Raw genomic sequence first — 16230 nt, 5'->3', positions numbered from 1 at the left:
TTTTCCTGTTACAGTTAAACACTTAAGCAGTAAAGCACATGGTGACTGTACACTATATTTGATCTGTACTGCTATATATAAACAGAATTTCTAACAATTAGACAACAAAAACCGACAGTTCAATGTTTCGTAGTATCATCTGGTGACTTGAGACAAAAAACTTTTTTTTAATTAAACTCTTTCTTTAAAAGTGCCTGAAGTGCCCAAACCTGTCCCAGAAGAGAAAGTGCCTATTCCCAAAAAGGTGCCAGCTCCTCCCGCTAAAGGTACAGGTGAAATTTGTAACACAGTGAAAACAAAGTTCACAATATATTTCACAATGATTCTTCTGTTAAGGGTTAAATGCCCAGATTAATATTTCACACTCTTGAGTTGTCTTCTGCATTTGTCAATGGTGAATTGATAACAAAATCTTAAAACAAGAAAATCATATATTCCTTTAAGTGCCTGAAGTTCCCATACCAGTCGTAGAAGAAGAAGAAGTGCCTGTTCCTAAAAAAGTACCAGCTCCACCAGCCAAAGGTACATTTAACTTTTGAAAAAATAACATGGAAAGAACTTTAATATTAACATGACTTGTCATTTTGATTCTTGAGCAAAAGAAACAAATACTTGTATTTCAAAGTTTTGTGACATCTTACATGTTTGACCATGGTGAGTTGAGCTCAAACTCTTAAAGAAAAAAATCTGTCTTTCAATCCCTGAAGTTCCCAAACCTGTTCCAGAAGAGAAAGTGCCTGTTGCTAAAAAAGTGCCAGCTCCACCAGCTAAAGGTACATGTGAAATATATACGTCTATGAAAAACATAAATGTTGACCATATCTGTGATATTCTTAAATTTTAAGCACTAATATCAGCATGCAGTGTTTTGTGATGCTTTGTATGTTATCCAAGTCTGATCAAAATCTTTTAAAAATGCTTTATTTAAATTTCGTGTTATGTGTGCGAATGTTTCTTCCCTCTTGGAGGTGTTAGGTGCTCTTGACAAATATTCATTTAACGTTCTAAATATCTTGAAAATCAATCAATGTTGGCAGTACTTATCATTAATAATTTAAGTATTAAACACCTACACCAGGACTGCAGGTTTTTAGGTCTTCCATATTTGTTTAAATTGATTTGAAATAAAAGATATTTATTCTAAAAAAAATTCATACTGTCTTTCAAGTCCCTGAAGTTCCCAAAGTGGTGGAGGAAGAGGAAATATTTGAAGTTCCCAAAAAAGTGCCAGCTCCACCAGCCAAAGGTACATCTAATATTTATAACAAAGGACCAATTATCATTCATATGCATAATGATGAGTCACCAATTCAAAGTTTGTGAAATCTTACATGTTTGTCCCTAGTGAACTCAGCTCAAAATCTTACAGAAAATACATCTATCTTTCAAATCCCTTCAATTTCCAATCCTGTTCCTGAAAAACTGCCAGCTCTACCTGTTGAGTGTTGCATAGAATATTTATAGCAGTTGGGAAGAATGTTGATATTAGCTGTCATACGTCTTCTTAAATATTAAATAAAAATTTTCTGCTGAAAAATTTGTAGCAGCTTATAGGCTAGCTAGTCCATGCTGATTTGAGATCAAACCTTTCAAAAGGAACCATCTTTTTTTAAAGTGCCTGAAGTTCCCAAACCTGTCCCAGAAGAAAAAGTTCCTGTTCCCAAAAAAGTACCAGCTCCACCAGCCAAAGGTACTTGTGAAACTTGAAACAGTATGAAAGAAAATACTCTGTTAATGTTGCTAGTCATGTATCTTCTTCAGTTAAATGTTAAACAACAAAATTAATAGCTTAAAGTTTACTGTGTCTTGTATGTCTGTCCATGTTGACTTGAGACCAACATCTTTAAAAAAAAAAATCTTCCTATCTTAAAACTGCCAAAGGTTTCCAAATATGTCCAGGAAGATAAAGTGTCTATTCTCAAAAAAAAAATAACCATTCCATGCTTCAAAAATTTATGATAATATGAAAAAAAAATTACCTGTCATCCATATTCTTAATCACTGGACAAAAATCTTGCTCGTTCAAAGTTTTGCACTATCTTGTATGTTTGTCTGTAGTGAGGTGAGCTCTATATCTTAAAGAAGAAGAAAAAAAACACCTATGCTTCAAGTCCCTGAAGTTCTCAATCTTGATCCAAAAGGAAAAGTGCCTGAAGTTCCCCCTCAGTTAAAGTTTGTTCCCACCTAATTTTTGAAACTGTATGGGGAAAAATGACATTACCTGTCACTGTTATTGTCCAGTTAAGAGCGGAACAACATCAATAGTTGTGAGAAAATTTGAGGAGGCTGGAATAGAAACAGGAGAAATTTAGACAGAAACCATCTGCAAATAATGGAGAGGTTCAACCGTACCTCAGTGTGAGTTGTGAAAAGCCTAGAAAGTCAGACTCCACTTCAATAAAGACATTAATAAAAGAGAATGGGTGGTTACTGCTGTAGTTTCTGGGATTCATTAATTCTTGCATTAAAGGCCTTCCTAATGTCTGTGTGATTCTTGCTTCCTTGATCGTGTGAGGCAATACTGGGTTTGACAGTTTTTCAATGTTTTGTAATGTCTTCTACTGTATGTTCCACTTTGGACTTGAGAACAAAAACCTTATTAAAAAATCATTAAATCTTTTTTTTTCAAGTCCCCGAAGTTCCAAAACCTGTTCCAGAAGAGAAAGTGCCAGTTCCCAAAAAGGTGCCACCTCCACCAGCCAAAGGTACAGATGAAAAAAAGTTGACAATACATACCATTTATATTCTTCGGTTAAGGGTTAAACACAAAGAATAGTAGGTTTAGAGTTTTGCATTGTTTTCTACATTTGTCCATGGTGAACTAAGAACAAAACCTTGAAATAAGAAAACCATCTCTTTTTAAAGTGCCTGAAGTTCCTAAAGCTGTCCCGGAAGAGAAAGTGCCTGTTCCTAAAAAAGTGCCACCTCCACCAGCCAAAGGTACATCTAATATTTATAATAGTAAGAGGGAAACATTAAGATTGAAATTTCTTATCATCCATATTGTTCAGTATTAAGCACCAGCCTTGGTGGTCCAAAACTGAGCAACATCATATATGTTTATTAATGGTGAGATGACCTCAACATCTTATAGAAAATTTATCTGTCTTTCAAAGTTCCCAAACCTGTCCCGGAAGAGGAGGTACCGGTTCCTAAAAAAGTGCCAGCTCCACCAGCCAAAGGTACATCTAATATATCTAATAGTACTAGTATGAGAAAAATTAATGTTAACTTGCAATCCTTATTCTTAATCATTAGACACCAATATTGGTAGGTCAAAGTCTTGTGATGTCTTATGTGTTTGTCAATGTTGGCTTGAGACCAAAATCTTTTTAAAAAGTCCTCTATACTATCTTTAAAGTGCCTGAAGTTCCCAAACCTGTCCCAGAAGAGAAAGTGCCTGTTCCCAAAAAAGTGCCACCTCCACCAGCCAAAGGTACATCTAACATTTAAAATAGTTATACCAAAAACACCGACATTACCTATCATCCTTATTCTTAAGTTGTAGACCTCAATATTGTTCAAAGTTTTCGGATATCTTATATGTTTGTCCACGGTGAATTGAGCTCAAAATCTTTAAGGAAAAAAAATCTGTCTTTCAATTCCTGAAGTTCCCAAAGCTGTCCCAGAAGAGGAAGTGCCTGTTCCCAAAAAAATGCCAGCTCCACCAGCCAAAGGTACACCTAATATTTATAATACTAAGAAAGAACATCAAGATTGATATTGCCTGTCATTTATAATCTTAAGTGTTATGTATTGCTATAGTAGTTCAAAGTGTTCTGGTATTTCATGTTTCTCCATTGTGAGTTTAAGGGGGGGAAAATCTATCTTTCAATTGTTGAACTTCCCAAAGCTGACCCAGAAGAGCAAGTGCCTGTTCCTGAAAAAGTGCCACCTCCATTAGCCAAAGACATATTCACTATTTTTAAAAGTAGTGTAAAAACATTACTTCTCTTCTGTCTTCTTACACGTTAGGCACCAGTATTGGTCATTTGAAGTTTTTTTGATGTCTTATATGTTTGTCCATGTTGACCGAACTCCAGAATATTTATAAAAATATCCTTTGTACTATCTTATAAGTTCCTGAAGTTCCCAAAGCTGTCCTAGAAGATAAAATGCCTGTTCCTAAATAGGTGCCAGCTTCACCAGCCAAAAGTATATCTAATTTTTGCTACAGTAATATGGAATCCTTATTCTTAAGCATTAGACACCAATGTTAGTAGGTCTTGTGATGTCTTGCATGTTTGTCCATGATGAGTTAAGTTCAACATCTTTAAGAAAAAAATATACTGGTAGTTCAAATTTTTGGGATATCTTATAAGTTTGTCGATGGTGAGTTGAATTCAAATCTTAAAGAAAATCCAGTGCCTGTTCCCAAAAAAGTGCCACCTCCACCAGCCAAAGGTACATCTAATATTTTGAAACTCTGCAGAAAAACCACATTGATTCAAATGCAAGGGAATAGGATTGTGTTGTACAAAAGCATGCATGATGTGGACAATGTGAAGCTATTTTTCTCTTTCCAAAATTGCAGAATCAGAGATTACCCAATAAAATTGAATCCTGGTAGAATCAGAACAAACAAAAGAAAATGTATTTTTTACACAACATGCAATTCAACTTTGGAATTTGGAATCATGAAATGTAGTGCTGGCTACCAGTTTCTCTGGCTTTAAACAAGGGTTGGATTAAGTCTTGGAAGTCAAGGGGGTTCAATGGCTATTAGCTCTGATGCTGGGAGACTTATGGGCTTCCTTATGAATTTGGTTAGCCTCTGTGAGAACCCATGTTGGACTAGATGGGCTAAGGATCCGATGCATAAGTCACTGCTTATGTTCTTATGCTCTTTTATTCTTATTGATATTACCTGTTACTTATATTCTTAAATATTAAGCACCAGTATCAACCATTCAGAATTTTTTGATGTCTTAAATGTTTGATCATCTTAAAAAAACACTTTGTACTATCTTTAAAGTGCCTGGAGTTCCTAAACCTGTTCCAGAAGAGAAAGTGCCTGAAGCTCCTCCAAAAGTGCCAGTTCCTCCAGCCAAAGGTACACCTATCTATATAAATATTGGAATCATTCACCTTGCCGTTGATCTATCATTTCTGTTGCTCCAGAACAAACTCAAAAAAATCCACAGCTGTTAAAGAATACATCCAATATTGCCCCCATATTGTCAGTGGGCTCATAATTTAAAATACCTGATATGTCCAAGAAAGTCTTCCTTGAAAAGGAGGTACCCATTCCTCTTCATAAAGAAAAAGTTCACCTATGAAAGGCACAATTTTTGTCTGGTTAAAATTTTATTCCACAGTATTAAACTCTGTATATGTACTTCATTGTCTATATGTCACTAATGTGTATGTCAAATATTTGCAAACCAAAATCCCATGAAGGCATGTTGTATATTTCATGTTGCTTTCTTATTCTTTCATTGTAAATCAATGACTATGTAGAGCAGACATGTCAAACACAAGGCCCGGGGGCTGGATCCGGCCCGCGAAGTGGTTTCATGTGGCCCGCGAAGCCATCCTGGAAACAGTGAGGGAATGGCCCCCACTGCCTTGGCCCTGGCCCAGAGACCCTCCTTCTGCCAGAGACCCTCGGATCTGTCCCACTCCTGCCCAGGCCCCCATAGGCACCCTTGATGCAAACGATGTAGAGCTGGCCACGCCCACCCAGTAGGCCATACACACTCTAGCCACGCCCACCCAGTAGGCCCATGCCCACCCAGGCCATACCCACCCGGCCCCTTGAGGGCAACCTCAGTGCTGATGCGGCCCTCAATGAAATTGAGTTTGACACCCCTGATGTAGAGAGTTGCAATCCTTGAGTTAAGAGTTCCCTAACCTTTCGGGGTTGACGGCCTGGAGCGGGAGGAGGGGGAAAAGAAAGGATGGGGGGTTTTTTTTGGGGGGGGAAACACATCTAGAATTTACTAGGTGACTTTGAGATTGTCACTATTTCACGGGGCTCTTGTTTTAAGAATAAAAGGAGGAAAGACCCAGTCTGAACTCTCAAAACAAAGTAGAATGTAAAGTTAAATAAAAGTTAAAAAAAGATAGAAAGAGGTTTGTATCAAAATTTATGAAATGACATTTGGTATCTAACAAAACATCAGTGTTTCCTGAATATTTGGCAAAGATTTTTTTCATCCTAACCTTGCAAAATGCCTTCCAGTTTATTTCTGCTGACTAACAATATTACATGCCTGTTGGGTTCATTTATTTTTTTAGAATAATATATTATAATTATTTATATCCGTGGATTATTTTAAGTTTCACTTTGTTCTGGATGGTTTCTATGCAGTCTTTGAAATAATGGCAAGTTAATTGTCTTTAAAGTGCCTGTGGTAAGAAAGAAGATTGTCCATAAGGAAAAGGTCACTGCTCCTGTTCCTACGGCTGAAGAATATGTTTATGAAGAATATGAGAAGTATGAAACATACGAGGAGGCTGGGGAATACTTGCCAGCAGAAGAAGCTGAAGAATTAGAAGAATATGCAGAAGTATCAGAAGAACGTGAAGTTGAGTATTATGAGGAAGTTTCAGAAGAGCCTGAAGTTGAGCATTATGAAGAAGCTCCAGAAGAACCTGAAGCTGAAGAGTATAAGGAAACAGTGGAACGAGAGGAATATGAGTATTATGAAGAAGTTCGAGAGATTAAGGAGACAGAAGAATATGAGGAAGTGTATGAGGTTCCACCAGCCATAGGTACATCAATTCTTTTATTTGTTGTTCCTTGACTAGACTGTCTTTAGATCTTTTCCTTCCACCAACCCGCGTTGACTGATTGCACATAGAAGGTTCCATGTGAGGATGTAGATCAAACTAACTATCCTGTTATTACTGGGAATTTTCAAGAGAAAATATGGCTATATAGTTATTTATGTATCACATTTAGAAACTGCGTATCTCTCTCATAGAGGGACTCTAGGTAGTGTACAAATCAGTTGTATTATGCAGAGAGCTTTCAATAAGCAAGGAAGAGAATTGAGTAAGGGGAAGATAATACATATTTCCCCCCCCCCTTCCCTCTCCCCAAATCACTGCAATATGCTCCCTTTAGAAGTTGTATTTAGGATCAATCTCATAACTCAAATCACTCCTTAAACAAAATGATAGTTACATGATTTCCCCTTTTTCTCCCCATCCCCCCCCCTTTTGTACCTTTGAGTTAGTCTCAACTCATGGTGACTAAATGCACTAGTCTGCTGATTTACTGCCAACATGTTTTTGGAAGTGTTTTGCCCTTGCCTTCTTCCACGAATTAAGGAGAGTGTGACCTAAAGTTGGCTTTGATGCCTAAGGCAGGATAAAAACTTGGTATTCCTTGATTCTAGTCCAATGCCTTATATTTTAGAAAACCAATTTCATTAAGTGCCTCCTGAAAATGTCATTTGACTTCTTTGTAAATAATTAGTGCTTCTGTCTAAAATGTTTCTCAAGTACAAGAAATGCCTAACACAAGCATTCCTAAAGTATAAGTCCAAATGATTGTACCTAGGAGAGAAAGATAGATAAATTATTACCATAGTTTGTTCTGGAACCCTGAGTTCTCATGTTTCTTTATTAAAGGATCATATTCTTTATATTTTCTTTTTCATTAGCATTCTTGATAAAAGCTAGGCCACTTATTAAAGTTTCTGAGGTTGAGACACTGTGCCTAAGAGTTGTCTAATTGTCTGCAGTCCCATTCCTCCCTTCCTGTCCAATCCTCAATTGTTTTAAGAAATTTTTATTTTGTGATTGGAATGATTGCCCACTAGGACAATCATTTTTGTTTCTCCCGAAGATCTGAATGTAAGCTACTAAATTTGTCCTTGTTTATTGTTGACTAATCCCTAATTCAATGGCTGAATAAATACTTAAAAAAGAAAATCATCTTTTTAAAGTGCCTGAGGTTCGGAAGCCAGTCCCCAAAGAAAAAGTACCAACTGCTGTTCCTAAAAAAGAAGTGGCACCTCCACCCAAAGGTAGCCTTTTTCTTCAGCTATCATTATGAAGTAAATTCTGACTTGATTGCTGGTATTCTACATCTTCTCTCTTTGCTTTGTGTGTATTGATTGTGTCAAATTATGTGCTCACTAAGTCTGAACTTGTGTTCTGTTCTTTCCTTATTATTAAGTAACGTTCTTCTAACAATCCTGTACAAATAAATAACAGAAAATTATATCTGTATCTTTAAAGTGCCTGAAGTGCCCAAGAAAGCTGTTCCTGAGGAGAAGGTGCCTAAGCCTGTTCCAAAAAGGAAAGAGCCTTTACCACCTAAAGGTACATTTAATACTGAGGAGAAAGAAAATTAAGATCTTCTTTTTATTTTCATCTGTTTGGTGTTAATGACATTGTCCTAGTTTTTGTTTCTGTCTGGACATTATTCTCCCAGGCCTTGGGTAAGGGTGGTTGGTGGCCCCTTTGTTGGATGTCAATTGTTGGTGAGACGATTTGGGGTTCCCCGAGTTCACCATTTTTGGTCTTCTTTCTTTGTGATATCTAATTGTATTGTTGGTTTGTTTCAGTTGTACTGTTTTTGTATTGTTTTGGCTACATTGGCACATTGTGACAAAGATTCATGATAGAAATCCTAATTTAAATGTGAAGTATCTTATCAAACAAAGCAGTGCTAGCAGCCGTCATGTGATCAGCAATATACTAATTCATTTTTGGCTGCAAAATTAATTGCTTCACCTGCTAGTCTTTGCATTTTCAAAAGAAAACTGAAATCATGGTTCTTTTTTGTTCCCTTCTGGGTTATTTATTTATTTTTTACTATTGTTGTTCTTTTATGCTGTTTTTCTGTTTTTTTCCTCTTTTGTCCTTTGTTTTTAAAAGTTTGAACAATGGTAAACCACCCTGAGACACTAGTAATCAGGCAGCATATAAATTTAATAAATTATTATTATTCTTACAGACATAGAATGCAAATAATTAACAAATTATCTTTCTGAGAATTTTTGTTTGAGCTTTATTTATCATGGATTACATGTCTTCTTATCTGTTATTTGAATGCTATTTGAATCTGTCATTTGTGAGCATCATCTTGACATTTCTCAAATCTACTAATATCTTTAAAGTGCATGAATTGGAAGAGGAAGCTCTTCCAGAAGAAAAGATACCAACTGGCATTCCTGCAAAAGACAAAGCTCTTCCAGCTAAAGGTACATCAATTCCTATGAAAATTTCTCAAGCAATCAACCCTTGTTAACGTGTGTTCTTGGTCTTTTCTTTCCTGCCTCCTTCCCTGTTTGTCTATTGTTTTAAGTTTATCTATATACTCAAAAAGAAACTAATATCTTTGATGTGTCTCCAGTGGCCAAGAAAGATGTGCTAGAAAAGAAGAAACCTATTCCTAAGGAAGAAGTACTGCTCATTCAAGGTAACATCCTCAAGCTGCAAATGGAATAACAGTTGATGACATTTCCCTCTATTAATCTCTTTTAGAATCAAAGATTTAATGGAAGATGGATTGATTCATTGCATTTTTAAAAAGGCTGTGCAATTTTATAGAATATTCAAAGGAGATAAAATTCAGTACAGAAAATCTAATAATCCCATTAGACTGGTTCAGAGGTGGGATTCAGCCAGTTCGCACCACTTCGGCAGAACCGGTAGCTAACTTTTTGTTGCCCAGGCCCAGAATGGACTTCCAGAAGTGGCATCCACACAGAGAACTGGTTGTTCACATATTTGAATCCCACCACTGGACTGGGCGCTTCCATAGTCACAGGAGGCAACACCTGCAGTCAATGATAACTCTCTATAGATTTATCTCAGTTTACTTTGAGAGAACTGAATAAAAATTGTAACAGATCCCTCAGGGCCATTTTAGGCAGAAAACATCTATCTTCTAAGTGGTTAGTCTGAAGTTAAATGCATCTTGTCAGTTAACTCGAGGAAATTATCATCTGTCTTATAGCCATGCTGGCATGGGATGATGTAGATTGTAGTAGGACAGCACTAGAAGGAAACAGTTTGAGGAAAATTGCCCAAGAAAGTACAATTAGGTTTGCAGATTGACAGTATAGTATATTTGTCTATCATTCCAGGCCATCAAATATGAAAGAATTGGCTGACCTAAAATCAAAATCACAATTTTTATCATTAATTTTTGCATGGAAAAAAATATAAGGAAAAATATAGGACCAGTGAAATATGTATGTTGTTGTAACTGTCTGTCTGTTATTTGCATTAACCTCTTATTTTTAAAAAAAATACTAATATCTTTAAAGCACCTGAGATTCAAGAGAAGATTCCTCAAAAAATAATTTCTATTGCACGGACTCCTAAAGTACAGGAACCTCCATCATCTAAAGGTATATCAGCTCTTCATGAACATAATCATAAAATAAATGCATTTCAAGGCAATTTAATCAAGCTATCATCATAGTTCTTTATCATATATTTCTGAATTTTATGTTTGATTGTCATAAATTGTTAACGTTGTCTGTTTTTTTGTTTTTTACAATAAAAAAACTTGCAGAAATTAATTTCTTTAAAAGAACTCTGTGATATGAAAGGTGGAAATATTTATTACAGTCAAAGACCAGTACAACTCTGTGATACCAAAAAGAGAGAGAGAAAATTCTTAACTATGGAAGAGAATTCACTTATTGAAAGGCTGAATCTGAATAAATCTGTTGCAAGCACATCTAACTAGTGATCCAGTATTTTTATAGGGGAGCAAATTATTTAATCTAAAAACTGACCCACTCCAGAAATTATGAACAAATCTGAGTCTTGACATAGAATGCCAGATCTTCTTTTTGTTCATAGTCCTTTGCATTCTTTTTTCTCCAAAAATGTTCAAAGTATGAGTTGTATGTCTAAAGAAAGCTAATATTTTTAAGTGGCAGAAACCTATGAGGAATTCGTCCTAGAAGAAAAAGAAAGAGTTCCAGACATCATTTCTGGGAAAGAAGAGATTCTGTCTTTCAAAGGTATATAATCTCTCCAAAGAATACACAGAGCAACAATATCACCAAGCTATTGAAAATATACCATTATTTTTATCTGTACAATTTCATGCTGCCATTTGCATTTTGTGTTTTACAAATTCTTACAAGAGTTCATTTTATTTAAAGTGTCTAAGGTATCCAGAAAAGGAATGGCAGAAGAGAAGATACCTGTTGCAAAAGTTGAAATACCAGAGACAGTTTCTCTATATAAAAAAGGAGAATCCACTGCTGAAATTAAAACAGCACAACCTCAAATATCAGAAGAGAAGAAATTTGTTGGTAAACCTCCCATACCAGAATCCATTGTTAAACCTAAACCAGCAGAGCCTCAGGTACCAGAAAAAAAGCTAACCGTTTCTAAATCTAGAAAACAAGAACTTTCTGAACAGCTAGAAGTAGTAGAGAAAGTTCCAGAGAAGAAGGCAGCCATTACTAAGCCTAGAAAACCCCAAACTGTAGAACTTGAAGTTCTAGGAGAACTAAGTGAACTTCAGCTGCCACAAAGGAAAATAGCAGTTGCTAAACCTAGAAAAGTTGAGCCCCCTGCAGAGCAGAAAATGGTGGAGTCTCAGGTGCCTCAGCAGAAGATAATTCCCTCAGAACCTAGGAAACCAGAGCATGTTGGGGTTCCTGAAATACTCAAGGCTGAAGTGGAAGAACTGAAGGAAAGAACTGCTAAACCAGAATTTATGGTGACACCTGAAATCACAAAACTTGTACCAGGAAAAACAGCAGTCATTACTAAACCTAAAAAATCAGAGAAAATTGCAGTAGATAAAAGTGTGGAATCTAAACAGAAGATTGTAGTTGACAGACAAAAAATATCAGAACCTGCGGTGGTGCCAGAAGCCGTAGAGTTCAAGAAGGAGGAAGAGGAGGAGGAGGAAGAAAAAGAAATGACTGTTGCTAAAGCCCCCAAACCAGAATATGAGGTGATATCTGAAATCACAGAACACATGCCAGCAAAAACAGTAGTAGTTACTAAACCTAAAAAAACAGAGACTATTACAGCAGATAAAATTGTGGAACCTAAACAGAAAATTAAGATTGCCAAACCGAGAAAACCAGAATCTGCTGTGGTGCCAGCAGCAATAGAGTTCAAGAAGGGAGAGGAGGAAGAGGAAGAGGAGGAGGAAGAAGAAAAAGAAATTACTATTGCTAAACTCCCCAAACCAGAACTTATAACATTACCTGAAACCACCGAACACATATCAGGAAAAAAGGTAGTAATTACTAAACCTAAAAAACCAGAGACTATTGCAATAGATAAAACTATGGAAGCCAAACAGAAAATTGTGGTTGCCAGACAAAAAAACCCAGAATCTGGAGTGGTGCCGGAAGCAATAGATTTCAAGAAGGAGGAGGAAGAGGAGGAGGAGGAGGAAGAAGAAGAAAAAGAAATTACTATTGTTAAAGTCCCCAAACCAGAACCTGTGGTGATACCTGAAATCATAGAACACATACCAGAAAAAACATTAGTAATTACAAAACCTAAAAAACAAGATACTATAACAGTAGATAAAATTGTGGAATCTAAACAGAAGATTAAGACTGCCAAACCAAGAAAATCAGAATCCGCAGTGGTGCCGGAAGCAATAGAGTTCAAGAAGGAAGAGGAGAAGGAGGAAGAAAAAGAAGAAGAAGAAATTATTATTGCTAAACCCCCCAAACCAGAATTTATGCCTATATCCAAAGCCCCAGAACCCATACAAGGAAAAAAGGTAGTAATTACTAAACCTAAAAAACCAGAGACTATTGCAATAGATAAAACTATGGAAGCCAAAAAGAAAATTGTGGTTGCCAGACGAAAAAAACCAGAATCTGCAGTGGTGCCGGAAGCAATAAATTTCAAGAAGGAGGAGGAGGAGGAAGAAGAAGAAAAAGAAATTACTATTGTTAAAGTCCCCAAACCAGAACCTGTGGTGATACCTGAAATCATAGAACACATACCAGAAAAAACATTAGTAATTACAAAACCTAAAAAACCAGATACTATAACAGTAGATAAAATTGTGGAACCTAAACAGAAGATTAAGACTGCCAAACCAAGAAAAACAGAATCGGCAGTGGTGCCGGAAGCAATAGAGTTCAAGAAGGAAGAGGAGGAGGAAGAGGAAGAAAAAGAAGAAGACATTATTATGGCTAAACCCCCCAAACCAGAACTTATAGCTATATCCGAAACTCCAGAATTCATACAAGGAAAAAAGATAGTAATTACTAAACCTAAAAAACCAGAGACTGTTGCAATAGATAAAACTGTGGAATCCAAACAGAAAATTGTGGTTCCCAGACGAAAAAAACCAGAACCTGCGGTGGTGCCAGAAGCCGTAGAGTTCAAGAAGGAGGAAGAGGAGGAGGAGGAAGAAGAAAAAGAAATGACTGTTGCTAAAGCCCCCAAACCAGAATATGAGGTGATATCTGAAATCACAGAACACATGCCAGCAAAAACGGTAGTAATTACCAAACCTAAAAAACCAGAGACTATTACAGCAGATAAAACTGTGGAACCTAAACAGAAAACTAAGACTGCCAAACCGAGAAAACCAGAATCGGCAGTGGTGCCAGAAGCAATAGAGTTCAAGAAGGGAGAGGAGGAGGAGAAGGAGGAAGCAGAAGAAGAAGAAGAAGAAAAAGAAATTACTATTGCTAAACTCCCTAAACCAGAACTTATGTCATTACCTGAACACATATCAGGAAAAAAGATAGTAATTACTAAACCTAAAAAACCAGAGACTATTACAGCAGATAAAACTGTGGAACCTAAACAGAAAACTAAGACTGCCAAACCGAGAAAACCAGAATCGGCAGTGGTGCCAGAAGCAATAGAGTTCAAGAAGGGAGAGGAGGAGGAGAAGGAGGAAGCAGAAGAAGAAGAAGAAGAAAAAGAAATTACTATTGCTAAACTCCCTAAACCAGAACTTATGTCATTACCTGAACACATATCAGGAAAAAAGATAGTAATTACTAAACCTAAAAAACCAGAGACTATTGCAATAGATAAAACTATGGAAGCCAAACAGAAAATTGTGGTTGCCAGACAAAAAAAACCAGAACCTGCAGTGGTGCCGGAAGCAGTAGATTTCAAGAAGGAGGAAAGGAAGGAGGAGGAGGAGGAGGAAGGAGAAAAAATTACTATTGCTAAAGCCGCCAAACCAGAACCTGTGGTGATAGCTGAAATCACAGAACAAGCACCAGAAACAACATTAGTAATTACTAAACTTAAAAAAACAGAGACTATTGCGGTAGATAAAGCTGTGGAATCTGAACAGAACTTTATGGTGGCCAGACTCAAAAAAACAGAATCCGCAATGGTACCAGAAGCAAGAGAGTTCAAAAAGGAAGAGGAAGAGGAGGAGGAGGAGGAGGAGGAGGAGGAAGAAGAAGAAGAAATTGCTGCTGCCAAACTCCACAAACCAGAATCTGTGGTGAAACACGAAAAAGTTGAACCTCAAGTGTTCGAAAAGGAAAAAACTATGATTAAACCTAAAAAAACAATCACACCAAAAACATTAAAAGCAGAAGAAGAAAAACTAGAGTCGGCCAAACCTGAAGCTATTGCAGTAGTTGAATCGGTAAAGCAACAGAAAAGAGAAGAGGAGAAGAGAACTCTTGCTAAACTCCCCAAAATGGAACATATGATTACAGGTGAAACAGTAGATCAGTCAGAGCTAGAAAAGAAGATAGCTGTTGCTAAAGCTAAGACACCTCAGCCTATTACCATCTCCCAAAAAGTGGAACCCCAAGTGCCCAAACAAAAGATAACTGCAACCAAACCTAGAAAACCGGAATCCTTTGTGCTGACTGAGGCAGTTGAGTTTGAAGCAGTAGAAGAAAAGATAGGTATGGCACAACCTCAGGAATTAGAACATGTGGCCCTTGAACCTCCAAAACACGAAAAAAAGAAACAAATTGAGAAAACTATTACGGAGCCTAAAGAAGTAGAGCAAAAAATGGAAGGAATAAAGTTAGCTATTGTCAAACCCAGAAAACCAGAACCCCTTGGGCTGCCTGAATCATTGGTGATTAAGGTGGAAGAAGAGGAGGCCGCCATTTCTGAACCCCCAAAATCTGAGCATTATGAGTTGCTTGAAAGAGAACCTCTGGTACCTGAAGGGAGGAAAACCATAGCTAAACCTGAAGCAACCGTTAAAATGTCTAAAACATTAATAGAAGAAGAAAAGATTGCTGTTTCCCAGCCCAGGAAACCAGAAGTCTTTGTGGCCCCAGAAATAATGCAGTTAGAAGAAGAGGAAGAAAAAGTAGAAGAAAAAGAATTGCCTCAAAAATTAGAAGAAAAAGTTATTGTTGCTAAACCTAAAAAAAGAGAAACTGAAACCATACAACCTTCGTCAATAAAAGGTAGATGTTATCTTCAAAAACAAAATATTCTCTTATCTTAATAAATGTTTGTCTAGTTTTGTGTGGAAGAAATGTGTCCTTGAAAATATGTTTTTGTATCTGTACACATTCCTTGTCTTACAACTTGGAACTGTGAATATGTGCAAGTCATGTCAAATTCAGTGTCAAATCTTGATGTCTCTTGTTGTCTTGTTGATAATTATTGGTGTGATAATTTTTTCCATGCATGTAATTTTCACCATCTAATATATTTTAAACATCTGATATATACAAGGTGTAGATGTTATCTTCAAAAGCAAAATACGCTCTTATCTTAATAAGTGTTTGTCTAGTTTTGTATGGAAGAAATGTCTCCTTTAAAATAAGTTTTTGTATCTGTACACATTCCTTGTCTAATAATATGGAACTGTGAATATGTGAAAGTCATGTCAAATTTAGTGTCAAATCTTGTTGTCTCCTGTTGTCTTGTTGATAATTATTGATGTGTATCTTTTTCCCCATTTATGTAATTAACATCATCTAATATATTTTAAACATCTGATATATAGAAAAAAACTGCAAAATAATGTTTAGGGCTGAGGAGCAGTGGAGATAATCTTACAACATGGATATTGCAGATCTTTTGAAATCTTTCATATTTTCAGTTTAGTTTAGTCATGTCCATCAAACAATAGAGAAACATCCAAAGTCTCAACTGAGAACATATTTGCTTATGTAAATGGATTGCCCAGGATGAATGAGCTGCAACTTGATATTTTTATCTCAAATATCTATCATATTTGTTCATAGCTCAACCCTGGAAGATATTTTCAGGGGTGACTTTTTCATGATAATGAGAAGTATCCTGAATGTCTCTTCATGTGATTTCACTACCAGTATTCTTGACTTTCTGTCTTTGTGTCAATTTTTGTCT

At 36.5% G+C, this 16230-nt stretch overlaps 1 protein-coding gene across 1 annotated transcript in view; it reads left to right on the top strand.

The window, feature by feature from the left end:
* The window catches only part of TTN (titin), a 314129-nt gene that overhangs the window by 159388 nt on the left and 138511 nt on the right, over positions 1-16230 (top strand). The window contains exons 148-163 of the mRNA XM_081340361.1: positions 192-266; positions 445-522; positions 1169-1246; positions 1616-1690; positions 2631-2705; positions 2866-2940; positions 3117-3182; positions 3362-3436; positions 4976-5053; positions 6349-6717; positions 7899-7979; positions 8194-8277; positions 9078-9161; positions 9266-9379; positions 10233-10316; positions 11085-15317. Of these exons, the coding sequence (XP_081196487.1) occupies positions 192-266; positions 445-522; positions 1169-1246; positions 1616-1690; positions 2631-2705; positions 2866-2940; positions 3117-3182; positions 3362-3436; positions 4976-5053; positions 6349-6717; positions 7899-7979; positions 8194-8277; positions 9078-9161; positions 9266-9379; positions 10233-10316; positions 11085-15317 (5724 nt within the window). The remainder of the gene's footprint in view (positions 1-191; positions 267-444; positions 523-1168; positions 1247-1615; positions 1691-2630; positions 2706-2865; positions 2941-3116; positions 3183-3361; positions 3437-4975; positions 5054-6348; positions 6718-7898; positions 7980-8193; positions 8278-9077; positions 9162-9265; positions 9380-10232; positions 10317-11084; positions 15318-16230) is intronic.

This window comes from Vipera berus (assembly GCF_964194415.1).
Source record: "Vipera berus genome assembly, chromosome: 1".
Lineage (NCBI taxonomy): Eukaryota > Metazoa > Chordata > Lepidosauria > Squamata > Viperidae > Vipera > Vipera berus.
The sequence above is the reverse complement of the archived record's forward strand: the minus strand, read 5'-3'. Positions and strand labels throughout refer to the sequence as shown.